This window comes from Nannobrachium achirus (genome assembly GCF_963921795.1).
Source record: "Nannobrachium achirus genome assembly, chromosome: 22".
Taxonomy (NCBI): domain Eukaryota; kingdom Metazoa; phylum Chordata; class Actinopteri; order Myctophiformes; family Myctophidae; genus Nannobrachium; species Nannobrachium achirus.
The window spans coordinates 4,527,562-4,540,877 of record NC_137829.1 but is presented as its reverse complement, the minus strand read 5'-3'; the positions used below and the strand labels follow the sequence as shown (position 1 = coordinate 4,540,877).

Below are 13,316 nucleotides of genomic sequence, written 5' to 3'. Positions count from 1 at the left end.
CTAGCCTCTGTACCCAGACTTCCTGAATATGCCATGCAGCTACTGTACTGACACAAGTTACACATCCCAGATGGATTTACTGAATGATCCAATATAGCCTAATCCAATTTATTTTTTGCACTGGCAGATTCGTCTGGTTTCCTACAAAAAATGTTGAATTGTAATTTAAATAACTGTACTGATAAAAGAAAAGACAATAATAAAATGCTAACGGGCTAGCTTCAGTCAATGTCTCATTACTCCAACCACGTGGCTACACGTGCAGTTAAGGTTAGAGATAGGGTTAGTAATGAGGAGAGTTGGACCAATGCTGTCAGAGTAGCTTTGACGGAACAACGCTACGCACCCGACTTCAGTAGGCTACCAAGGCATTTGTTAGCACAGGCTAGCACTTTCCCTCAAGCTATAAAAACTATGCAAAATATATTTAAAATCATAGGAAATATGAAATCGGGTTGTTCTTGTGGTCACTGATTGATTAGGGCTTTAATATGTTCTATGAGACACTATATGTGTCTGGCTTGGCCAGTTAGCCTATTTTAAAACATGAATTCACTGTATATTCAGCAACACACGACAACCGAGTATAAAAACGTTTATCGGGTCATCCGTGGCTGTAGTGGGCCCACACAGCTCCCGGTCATTTGGAGACACAAATGAGTTCTTGGGGATAATGATGATAGTGCGTACGATTCCACTCTGCTGTTCTGGTGCCTAGCTGGGAGTCTGGTACCAGCATCCAATACTATCCTTAAGTCAGATGTCCATAGCCAGTGTGTTATTTATGCGACCGCAGCAAACAAATTACGTTTCACATAAATTGCATACCGGTAATTCCCTGTTACGTCACTTTACAAAATGGTATTCTGTTTTTATTCATAATATATGACTGCGTGACTATGTAACGCTCCAGAGCCCCCATCACTGGCATATTCAGTATGCTAACTAGTTAGCTCACTTAGCTGCAGACTTGGCTCTGGTTAGCTCTGGTTGCCGCAAGCTCAATTCGCTGGTGCTTTTTCTTCAAACTAAACTTTGCTAAGCTCAATCCACATCACACAGAAATGTGTGACATCAAATGCCACACAGAGACATAAAAAAGCATCCAAGTGTTTGTCTGACTCTGGGTATAGGAAAATACCCCTGAATCCTTTAAGCGGTGCTACTAAACAGCTGTGAGTGTGATAGCTGTGTTTATTATATTGTATTGTTTTGCAAGTGTGAAATCTGAACTATTTCATAATACGGCCCTGAAATTGCATTGGAAATTGATATTGAAATAGAAATACATTTAAAAATGTAAACTTTTTTCTTCTCTTTTTGCACTTTCTCTCTTTTTAAAATCTTTTTTGCGGTTTTAACATCATTGTTAGATCTACAGTATGCTACTTCATTATCTGTTATACTACTTCATTATAATTATGACACATGAAAATACTTTTATGTTTATCACCAAATTTTATTTGATGATTGAAAGTACGCCCCTGAAATTGGAAATTGCTATTGAAATTGAAATTGCTTTTTTATGCAATTTCAATTTGAAAATTTGAAAAATTTATTTTTATTTATATATATATTTTTTCTTTTTTAAATCTTTTTACGGTTTTATCATTATCTTTGTAATTGTTATAATCTATGCTGCTGCATTGTCTGAAACTGTACACAACAATAAAGTACAACCTTGAACCTTGATTGGGTAGAGAAATTATGACACATGAAAAGATTGTTATGATTATCACCACATTTTATTTGATGATTGCAGTGTCTAGTACATACTATCCATGATGCGCCTCATGCTCATGAACCTCATGCCGCTGCTAATGCCCATGTTCTGGAAGTTCCTGTACTCTCCAGGCCTCATGTACATCATCCTGCCTCTGTAGTGGGGCTGCTCGTACATCAGCCAGTGGCCGTCCATCACGTTGCAGGACTGGCAGTTGCTCATCTGGTAACGGTCCATGATGGAGTCACAGTCATCCATCATCTCGTTCATCTGTCCACTGAAGTTCTCCCTCTCGTAGATCCTCATCCTGAACTGGCCTCTGTGCTGTTTGTGGAAAAGGAAAGGTTTATAGCGATTGACATAAACCTAAAATTAAATAGTAATAAAATGATCAAGGAGATTATCTAGGAGACTATCTAACCCTGTACAGTAGAACAGTGGTTCCCAAACCTTTTAGCCTGTGACCCAATAGAGAAATTAGACTTTTGCCCGCGACCCAAACTAGTGAAAATAGCAGATCTACAAGCTCTACACTGTGTTGTGAGCTCGTAGATCTGCTATATTCACTACTTCTTAAATATCTACATTTATTATCTTCACTGTACTGTAACTGTATGCCATTTTCTGCAAACGTTTTCACCACAACACGTTTAACTTGTTAAATCGAAAGCAGCACTTCCAGGCCACTTTCTGAGATAATGTACCACAGAAAGCTAATTAAAATACATGTTATAATCCTATAATGTTTATCCTACCTGGGGGATCATACGGCAGGACCTGATGCCACCAGACCATCCCCACATGCTCATGTAGTCGGCATACTCTCCCCTCCTCATGAAGTACTGGTTTCCCATGTAGTTGGGGCGGTCGTAGACCATGAAGCAGCCGCTCTCCACCCTGCAGGAGTGGCACCTGCTCAGGTAGGAGGAGAAGTCAGAGCAGTCGCTCATGCACTCATAGGAACGACCCTGGAAGTTCCTGTCCTCGTAGAAGGTGACCTGAAAAAGGTGAAACAGCCAGACTTTTAGGAGAAAGTAAATGGAACATCATGCATTCATCATAGCCAGATTGTGTATTTAATGTATTTTCGTAATTATTTTTTTGCCACTTACTCTGCCCATGTTCATGCTGGAAGTGGTCATTCTGGTGGGATGAGCTGCTTCTGATGCTGCTGTTACTGCTGCACTGCTGTCCTGTTTGGTTTAACCCTTACTTTTATACCTGACAAAACCCTAAAGAATCTGTGGCCCCCATTGTGAAAACCCCTGACCCAGCACCACAGTATAGAGGCCTGCTGTGTGTCGAGTCACTGTGTCATAAATCCACGTGACTGGGCCCTCGAAGACTTTAGAAATGCTTTTCTGTCCCTTTTGACCAGGTAACACAATACCTATTTTGTGAGTCACTGGTTATATCACTTTACAAAATGGTATTCAGTTTTTACTTATAATATATGACTGAGTGACTGGTAAGTGTAACGCTCCACAAATCACAATCCCTGTCATTGGCATATAGGGTTATTGGCATAACCCTATATGCCAATAATATATTATACAGTATATGCATATATATTAGGGTTAGGATTAGGGATGGAGCTTGTTAATTTTATTGATAATGAACACCTTATCGATCCTGCTTACTGAGCCGGGCTTTTATCGAGACGTTTTTCACACTTTTAGAGCTTATCTGTGGTAATCAAATGGGCATTCCTAACACTATGCGCAAAAAAATTAAAACAAACCATTTTTGTGTATTTTTATATCAAAAGTCCATAAAAGGCTAAATCTTAATTATTTCCTGTGAACAAAAACCTGCTGCGTGATGACATAGACAGGGTTTCTTGAATATAAATTAACCTTTGATTACATTCACCTGTTTGATTCCCATTGCTGGCATTCCTCCAAACACAGCTGTTTTTAATTATAGAGCTACTCCGTTTTTTTTGTTTTTTTTTAATGATTTGTTTTTGGGCTTTTTATGCCTTTATTGATAGGACAGTAGACTGACAGGAAATGGGGAGAGAGATGGGGAATGACATGCGGCAAAGGTCGTCCGGATCGGGAATCGAACCGGCAACGCCAGCAGGCATCATAGCCTAGTATGTGGTATGAGCCTTGACCACCAGGCCAGCGGGCGCCCAGAGCTACTCAGTTTTGAATGTCATTCAGGATGACATCCAGACTGTGTATTAGTCATTGTAAACTTAATCAGCACACTAAAATATGTAGGCCTATCTTAAAACATGGTAACTTGGTAACAAACATTCTGCACAACTGGCCCAGACAACATCTCCCTCTGCCTGCTGTCTGCAGGCTAAGGTAGCTAAGCTATCCACGAGTTTCCAACGCCCCATAGTGCATTGCGCAGACGCTGTACCGAGCTTCCGGCGCCGCAGCCGAGTGTGATTTACAAGCTCACAACGAGTTGCATCTGCGACACGACGTGAGCTTGTATGTCTGCTGTTAAACCGGAAGTGTGGTCCAAACAATCCAAATAATCTCCAGTAAACTCCCGCGTAAACAGGTGGATACAAACGAAAACATTACGAATCACGTGACGAGAGCTGTGATTGGCTAGAACGACTTCTAGCCAATCACAGCGGGGTTTGCCTATAGAACTGAGGTGGGATCCATAATAATGCCTCCCGAACACCGTAAGGGGTCATAAATCTCCCTCAAATTCCAATCAGGCGTCCATATTGTTGTGGATTTGCTAGAAACGGTTTCTATTGCTCAGAGCTCAGATCCGTTATAGAGTCTGCCTACTGAGCTCTGTAATTTAATTGCACCCATTAAGCACACAGACCAACAGCGTAGCCAGGATTTACCAACTGGCTCGGCCTGGCACAATGTGGGTGGGCACAGATGTGAGCTTGTACATCGGCTATTTTAAAATAGCGAACATTTAAAGTTATACCATGTAACTTTTTTTATAAAACAAATCTTAAAATTGTCCTAACTCTTAAATCGCTAAAGTTTTAGAACACCCACTCCGTTATTTTCAGCTTCTGAAGCCTTCTCTTTATATGTTTTCTATGATCCTGACCGGGGTCCGGTTTTCGCGCAAAAATTACGTCATCATACACTATCGGCCAATCACAGCGAGGGTTATACACTGCCGGCCAATCACAGCGCATCTTGAAGTGGGGTCGCTAGCTATCACAATAGGGCGGCCATATTTGTAGGCGCCCGTGTGTCTCTATCTATACTCGGGTGAAACACTCCGTTTCTCCGGAATGCCTGAACGCACAGGAACCAGGGACCCCTCTAAAGATAGATCTCGGCGAGGTGGAGGCAGACGCGGGGGTGACGCGGGGGTGTGAGGCCCGGTCCGCGGCGAAAAACGGCCGAAAGACGCGGACGCTACTGACCACTAGTTGAGCAACTTACACAGTATAGCTTTAAATATTTACAGGGACATAATACAGTCATTTGTCATGGAAGTGGACTTCCCAAGCAATATGGAGACGTGTTCATTTTAGAAATCGCTTCATAATTGACTAACCGCGTCGCGCCGCGAATGTTTTAGCTATTTTTGGGTGGGCACAAAAACGAAATGGGTGGGCCTAGGCCTAGTCAGGCCCATCCGTGGCTACGCCGCTGACACAGACTGGATCTGCAACCTACAATGCCCCCTTTACCTCCTGTTGTTGTAGGCCGAAGGCATGGGGAGACTATGTTTTGCACCCTGTTTGTCGGTGCATGTGTGTCCGTGCATGTGTCCGTCCGTGAGCCCGCCCGTTCATCCGTCTGTTACCAGCTAATCTCCGGCACCGTTGGCTCGGTTGCTGCCAAACTGTGCACACCAACTCCCTGGATGCCAATTCAGAACCTCTGCCCCACATTTTTCACATGGGCCTGTTCTATCGCCACCATGTGGCCGACCTTTTTTTACAGTATCTCTACAGTCATGTCATCAACATGGATCTGTCCAATTTTCCATATTCCATCCTGATTGGCTAAGATTGACTTCCAAAGTTTGCAGGATTGGTCTGTTTTGAACAAAATGCCCATCATGAACACAGTGTGCAATTTTGGAAATGCCACTTAAATGTGTTCAAATCAGCCTCATGGTGGCACTATAACAGGCCGATTCGTGTTTTTACCTATAACTCCACCGATCAGTGTAAAACTTTGTATGTACAGTTGCATACTCCCTAGAGGCCAAGTAAAAACCTTTGCCCTGCATTTTTTAAATCTGCCTTTTATAGCGCCACCAGTAGGCAGACAGTAGAATTTTTTTTTTTTAATATTACTACTTCAGATGTTATCCAAAAATCTCGCAAATTGGTACACAGTGTTTCTATAGTCATGTGATCAAGATAGACCTGTCCCATATTTCATATTCCATCCTAATTGGCTAACATTGGCTTCCAAAGTCTGCAGGATTGGACCGCTTTGAACAAAATGCCTGAAATAATGAACGCAGCGTGCGATTTCTGTGAAACTTTGCACGCATTCCTACCAAGTCAAGGAACAAATGCCACCCTTTTCACATTGGCCTGTTATAGCGCCACCATCGGATCGACCTTTGTAAAACACATTTTTGGAACAAAATGCCTAAAATCATGAATGCAGCATCCGATTGTCATAAAAGGCAGAAAAAGACATGGCACCCTTTTCACATTGGCCTATTATACCGCCACCAGGAGGCCACAAGCACAATAACATACCTGACCTGGCGGAGACCTGTGCTCAGAAGAGCACTGCTTCAGGTTTAGTTCTCATTTGTCGCTGAACTATCAATATGGTAAAATATGTATTAATCTAATTTGCTGTGGGAAGGGTGTGTGTCTACTATGACTGCAGCCAGTGGTGTACTTAAGTCATTTGCTTAAGTCAATATTTAAAGATACAGTGCCACGATTTATTTCCCCCCCTAAAACATGATTATCAGTGATTATGATTATAATAGGAGGAGGACTTTTTCCAAAAGAGTGTACAGAAAGAGTTAAAATTAGTTTTTTTTTATGTGGCCACACCCACCAGTTCATTATGTATGCCTGGTTGTCAGGTGGGTGTGGTGACCCAGCTGAAGTTAGCCACACCCACATTGTTGGAGGGGAGGGGATGATTATATGATGTCATCTAATCACTGTTTTTGGATCGGCACTTTTGACCCACAAGGTGTCAGCCTCCAGGAAGAAATCCAAAATACAAAGGGAATACAAGCCAGGGGGTCTAATGAAGTACTGTCAACCTCATAGACACATGAAAACCAGAAAATGTACAACAGTATGGCACCACCTCTTTAAGGTATGAGGAAAATAGTTTATTTTTTACTCCACTACAATTATTTGAAAACTTGAGTTACTAGTTACTCTGTGGATTTTTATTATTGTTGCAAAACATACATTAACCACTTCAACTCTATACATTTCGGCCATTTTAAAATAGCAGATCTACAAGCGCACAATGCATCGCGATGTGATGCATTGTAAGCTTGAAGATCTGCTATTCAAAAGAGATTTGTAAACATTTTATACATTTGATAACTAGTGAAATGGGACATTCTGTATAATGAGTACTTTTTACTTTTGTACTTTAAAGGGGAACTATAAAGTATGTGGGTATACAAACACATTCCCCCCTACCCTCTCTGACAGGCATGAAACAGGTAGCTGTCTTTGATGCTTTCATTTAGAGATCACTAACGAGCACTTGACCCTTTGAAGTTCAAAGGGAGCAATTCAAAGCTCTGGCTGAGCTGTCCCTTCCACTCACAAGACAAAAACATCCCTCCAAGAGATGAATGTCAACATCAACACTGAAACAGAACCAAAATACAGCCAGGGGGATGTGTCTTTCTTTAAGGAAACACCCCAGCACAATAATACTGATAAACGGAAATGACTGAAAAAGGGTATACATAATATATATTAAAAATATTCTCAAAGTTACCTAGTTTCCCTTTAAGTATATTTTTATACTAATACTTTTGTACTTTTACTCAAGTAAATTTTGATTGCCGGACCTTTAGCCTATACTTGTAACAGAGTGTTTTCTACATTGCAGTATTGATACTTTTCGAAAATGTGAATACTTTTTCCAGCACTGACTCCACCTGAGAAGCGCAAGCTGAGGAGAGAAAGCCGTCAGCCTAATATTCTTAATTTAGATGACAGACTGACAAATACACCCACTTAACATCAGATTATTTGAAGCATTACCAGTGTCTAATGGTAAACCCCTAATCCTTGCACAGTGTGCAACCGCGAGTTTTCCAGAGCCAAGGTGGTCTAATGACTTGTACGGCATGTTGAGGTGCGTAAAATGCAAGCCATATCAAGCTAGCAGCATTATATTTTACAATATTATAGTTACGAAGTTCAGCTTTACCACTTAGGCCCTATTTATTATGATATACAGTAGTTGGTCTCTTTGTATCTATCTATCTACCGGTATAAATGAGCTTGTTGATCTACCAACTTTATAATAATGATAATGAATAACATATGTTTTCCTTCTTGGTATAACCTATTTTAATCGATTACATCCTCCGTATTGAAAATATGTCTGTGAAATCGGAAATTGCTATTGAAATTGAAATAGCAATTTTTTATGGAATTTCAATTTTTGAAACAATTTGAAACATTTAAATGTAAATTTAAAATATGTATTTATTTGTTTTGTTCTCTCGCTCTCTTTTTAAAATCTTTTCACGTTTTTATCATTATTTTTGTTGATGTTATAATCTATGCTGCTGCATTGTCTGAAACTGTACACAACATAACAAACAATAAAGTACAACCTTGAACCTTAATTGGGTAGAGAAATTATGACACATGAAAAGATTGTTATGATTATCACCACATTTTATTTGATGATTGCAGTGTCTAGTACATACTATCCATGATGCGCCTCATGCTCATGAACCTCATGCCGCTGCTAATGCCCATGTTCTGGAAGTTCCTGTACTCTCCAGGCCTCATGTACATCATCCTGCCTCTGAACTGGGGCTGCTCGTACATCAGCCAGTGGCCGTCCATCACGTTGCAGGACTGGCAGTTGCTCATCTGGTAACGGTCCATGATGGAGTCACAGTCATCCATCAGCTCGTTCATCTGTCCACTGAAGTTCTCCCTCTCGTAGATCCTCATCCTGAACTGGCCTCTGTGCTGTTTGTGGAAAAGGAAAGGTTTATAGCGATGGACTTAAACTTAAAATTAAGTAATAAAATTATCCAGGAGATTGTCCAGGAGAACATCCTGTAGGATCCCCTTTACTGTAGAAGAAACAGTGATTAACCTCTTAAACCTTAAACTTGGTTGACTGTAGTCCATCAGTACTCTATACTATTGACTTTCTGTTTACACTCTAGATTAAATGTCTTAGCTGAAAATAGACAATCTACAAGTTTGTGAAATTGTACATGCTATTTTCTGCAAATGTTTACACCACAAACAGATGCTGGGGTTTAAGTCATTAAATCGAAAGCAGCACTTTCAGACCACTTTCTAAGAAAGCTCACAAAGATTATTAAAATAAATGTTATACAAATAATGTTTATCCTACCTGGGGGATCATACGGCAGGACCTGATAGAGTCACTCATGCCAAAACGACTGTAGTCAGAGTACTCTCCCCTCCTCATGAAGTACTGGTTTCCCATGTAGTTGGGGCGGTCGTAGACCATGAAGCAGCCGCTCTCCACCCTGCAGGAGTGGCACCTGCTCAGGTAGGAGGAGAAGTCAGAGCAGTCGCTCATGCACTCATAGGAACGACCCTGGAAGTTCCTGTCCTCGAAGAAGGTGACCTGAAAAAGGTGAAACAGCCAGACTTTTAGGTGAAAGTAAATGGAACATCATGCATTCATCATAGCCAGATGATGTATTTAATGTATTTTCGTAATAATTTTTTTGCCACTTACTCTGCCCATGTTCATGCTGGAAGTGGTCATTCTGGTGGGATGAGCTGCTTCTGATGCTGCTGTTACTGCTGCACTGCTGTCCTGTTTGGTTTAACCCTTACTTTTATACCTGACAAAACCCTAAAGAATCTGTGGCCCCCATTGTGAAAACCCCTGACCCAGCACCACAGTATAGAGGCCTGCTGTGTGTCATACATCCACGTGACTGGGCCCTCGAAGACTTTAGAAATGTTTTTTCTGTCCCTTTTGACCAGGTAACACAATACCTATTTTGTGAGTCCAACGCAGCGGTTGATACATGACCACATTAATCCACTGATTTATGTTTAAGGCAGGCAGTAAGTTGTGGGCTTCATAGAAGTTTTGACTTACTACACCAGGAGTGTCCAAAGTGTGGCCCGGGGGCCGAATGCGGCCCGAGGACACATTTTATACGGCCCCCTGCTTCATTCCTAAATTGTATCGGCCCGCCAGCACCCTCAAACAAGAATATTTTCCCAGAGTATAATTTGTCAGGATTTCTTGTTGTCCTGCTGTCACAACTTGTCACATTCTGAAGCGGTACCTTGCACGTCTGGTTACATTTGCCAATGTGAAATAATTAATGTTTTGTTCAGAGCACACACCTGACAAAAGACCATTGATATCAAATATAGTTCAATAAAATCATTTAAATGTGATGCATATATGACTTTGTTATGGTCAGACCAAAAGAAAGTACATTATGTCAGGAGATAGTGTTGGCTTGGGTGTTTTAATATTTTCTGATGTGGCCCCTTTTGAAAAAGGTTTGGACACCCCTGTACTATACGCACACGCACACCCACACGCACAGATAGATAGATAGATAGATAGATAGATAGATAGATAGATAGATAGATAGATACCAGTAAGACTCCCTAATCGGGAGATAAGCGACCGTAGGTGCCTTATCTCCACAAATAGGGCAAAAATGTGTTTTTCCAAAATCTTCCTGATCCATGTTGATGACATGAGTGTAGACATGCTGTGTAGTGATATTCGTGATTTTAGGGCAAAAACTGTAGGAGCAGTGTCCAAAAATGTGTTTTAAAAATCGGCCTGAAGGTGGCGCTAGAATAGGGCCATGTGAGAAATGAGGGGTGGGGTCTCCGCGTTGCCTTGGCGGACGAATAGGTACCGGCCCCGGCTCTCCCGGACGCTCCTAGCCCGAGTTACGGCATTTTATGTGCGCTGCAGTGGCAGGGGGTCCTCCACTGGGGGCGCCACCACTTTTGCATCCGTTCTGGAGCACCAGGAGTCGGTGGTCCCCGGGAATTCCCCGTGAGCAGCCCCGTTGGGGTGGTCATTTGGTCATTTGTGCACATTTGGTCATTTTTTACATCTGGGGGTCCCCCGGGGACCTGGGGGTCCCTGGGACTCCGGGGGTCCTTGGAGGTTGTAGTTTGGCAGGCAAGGAGTGTGTGTGTAAAATCTGGCATGGATCGGGTCAACGGGTGCGGATATATAAGCAGGGCAAAAGTGTGACTGACTGACTCACTCACTCACTCACTCACAGACAGCCTGTGGAGGTTTTGGTAGTAAATGCGACCTACTGTACGGTCGCAATTATATATATAAAGGTCAAGGTCACTGACCTCACGTCTGTCCTGTTCCGATGAACGTGATTCCTCAGGAATGTGACTGGAGGCATCTAGCATAAACATCCACTTTGTATTAGAAGTTAGTTGTCAGGGGGGCACGGTGGCGCAGTGATTAGTGCTTCGCCTCACAGCCAGAAGGTCCTGGGTTCGATTCCTGCCGGGGGACGCTGTGGGCACTGGTGGCGTGTTCCTCCCTCTGCGTCATCAGCGCCCACACCCTAGGTGGGGTTGGCGATAGGGCCTTTCTGTGTGGAGTTTGCATGTTCTCCCCGTGTGTCCTAGGGTTGACACCCTCACAAAAACATGCAGTAATCCTGGTCTCAATAATGCCGCCAGCTGGGGCGCCTGATGGAGGGGAAAGGAACTGGTTGGAATAATGTGTTCCTTCCACGCGCTACGTCCAAACCAGGGAAATCTCCACTGTCAGGTGAAAAGAAGAAACTTGGACTCATGCATAGAAGGAAGCATGAGGTCAGTCTGTTGTCTCCCCAGGCGCGGCAGAGGGAGAGCAGGATTACATAGGCAATTGGCACTGGGTGAAAAATGGGTTACAAAATTGTGGGATAAAAAAGAATTTAGTTGTCAGGGTCACCCGACAACTGAATGGTTAGGACGCGTACCGCATATACTCAAAAGCCCGACAGCAAGTCTCTGGTTTGACTCCTGGGTCGGACAGTTAGCTGCATGTTTCCTGTCTCACAATATACTGTACCAGTAAGACTCCCTAATCGGGAGATAAGCGACCGTTGGTCGCTTATCTCCACAAATATCACAACCTCCACCTCTCACGTCATACGGGTAGCCATAGTTACACCTGGAATGTTGAATCTCCATATATGGAGATAACCTACGCATCACACAAAGTCTGACCTCACCAGCCCATACTTGGGCATGGACGACTTATATCTCCATATACGGAGATGGCCATATATGGAGATACGATGACATCACAGAGTCCACAGCTGATGATGTGGCGTGATGTCATACAATACACAAACAAGCCCTATATAAAGGGGCAATTCTCACCAGGGAAGAGAGCATTGCCTGGAATGTTGAATCTCCATATATGGAGATAACCTACGCATCACACAAAGTCTGACCTCACCAGCCCATACTTGGGCATGGACGACTTATATCTCCATATACGGAGATGGCCATATATGGAGATACGATGACATCACAGAGTCCACAGCTGATGATGTGGCGTGATGTCATACAATAAACAAACAAGCCCTATATACTGATGCGATACGATGACATCACAGAGTCCACAGCTGATGATGTGGCGTGATGTCATACAATAAACAAACAAGCCCTATATACTGATGCGGAGATATGAGCAGGGCAAAGGTGTGACGTGTGACGTGTGACCGACCGACGGACGGACGGCCGGTGGAGGTTTTCATAGTAAACTGCTCCCTGACGGTCGCAATCAAAGTAGAAAGGTCGAGGGTTCACACTAGAAATAAACTGTTCCTGAAGAATTTTGTCTGACCTATTAACAGGTATATTATATATTGTGATGTCACTTGTCACGTGAAGATCCTGGATAGGGACGTATGCTTGAGTGTGTGCTGCCAAAACTGTGGAACGAGTAGTCCGGTCTACATTTCTACACAGCTTGAGGACTTTTGGGGTTGCTTTAGAAACAATAATAACTAGAAAGGCACTCTGTCAACTTGTGCGCAAGCAGAGTGCGCTCACCACTGGCATCACCGCTTCCAAAGAAAAACTGATATATGACCAATGACATCACCATTGGCCTCACCAGGAATACTGGTCCCTCACTGCCTGTTAATGATGACGTTGCCAGAAATGCTGGTCCTTGATTGGGCTATGGGCTTAAACACACACAGACAATGACATACACAATAAATAAAAATCGCACCCGTGCGAAGTGAGCGGTGCAAACTAATTCCTGTAAGGGCGCCTGCGCGAATCAGTGTTGATAGGCATGCATGGCAATATTCTTTGTGTTGTGTATGATGTCAGTCTAGAGGTCTGCTCAGACTATATAAGGTTTTCGTGTGTCCTGACCTTTACACCATACAGAGGACGGAACCATCTCTGGACAGAACCAGCTCTGCCACCAGAGCCTGATGA

The 13,316-nt window shown here is 42.8% G+C and overlaps 1 protein-coding gene across 3 annotated transcripts; it reads right to left on the bottom strand.

Moving 5' to 3' along the window:
* Window positions 1–1,765: 1,765 nt before the first annotated feature.
* LOC308308286 (gamma-crystallin M2-like) lies at window positions 1,766–9,621 on the bottom strand (the record flags this gene model as incomplete). Of its 3 annotated transcripts, XM_080753667.1 has the most annotated exons (4): window positions 1,766–2,047; window positions 2,479–2,721; window positions 9,238–9,477; window positions 9,592–9,606. In XM_080753667.1, the coding sequence occupies 4 exons, from the start codon at window positions 9,604–9,606 to the stop codon at window positions 1,766–1,768; spliced, it is 780 nt and encodes a 259-aa protein (XP_080609793.1). The 3 variants fall into 3 exon arrangements, with proteins under 3 accessions (XP_080609793.1, XP_080609794.1, XP_080609795.1); XM_080753668.1 differs by lacking the exons at window positions 9,238–9,477; window positions 9,592–9,606 and adding an exon at window positions 2,836–2,865; XM_080753669.1 differs by lacking the exons at window positions 1,766–2,047; window positions 2,479–2,721 and adding an exon at window positions 8,559–8,840 and having other exon boundaries at window positions 9,592–9,621.
* Between the last annotated feature and the right edge of the window lie 3,695 nt (window positions 9,622–13,316).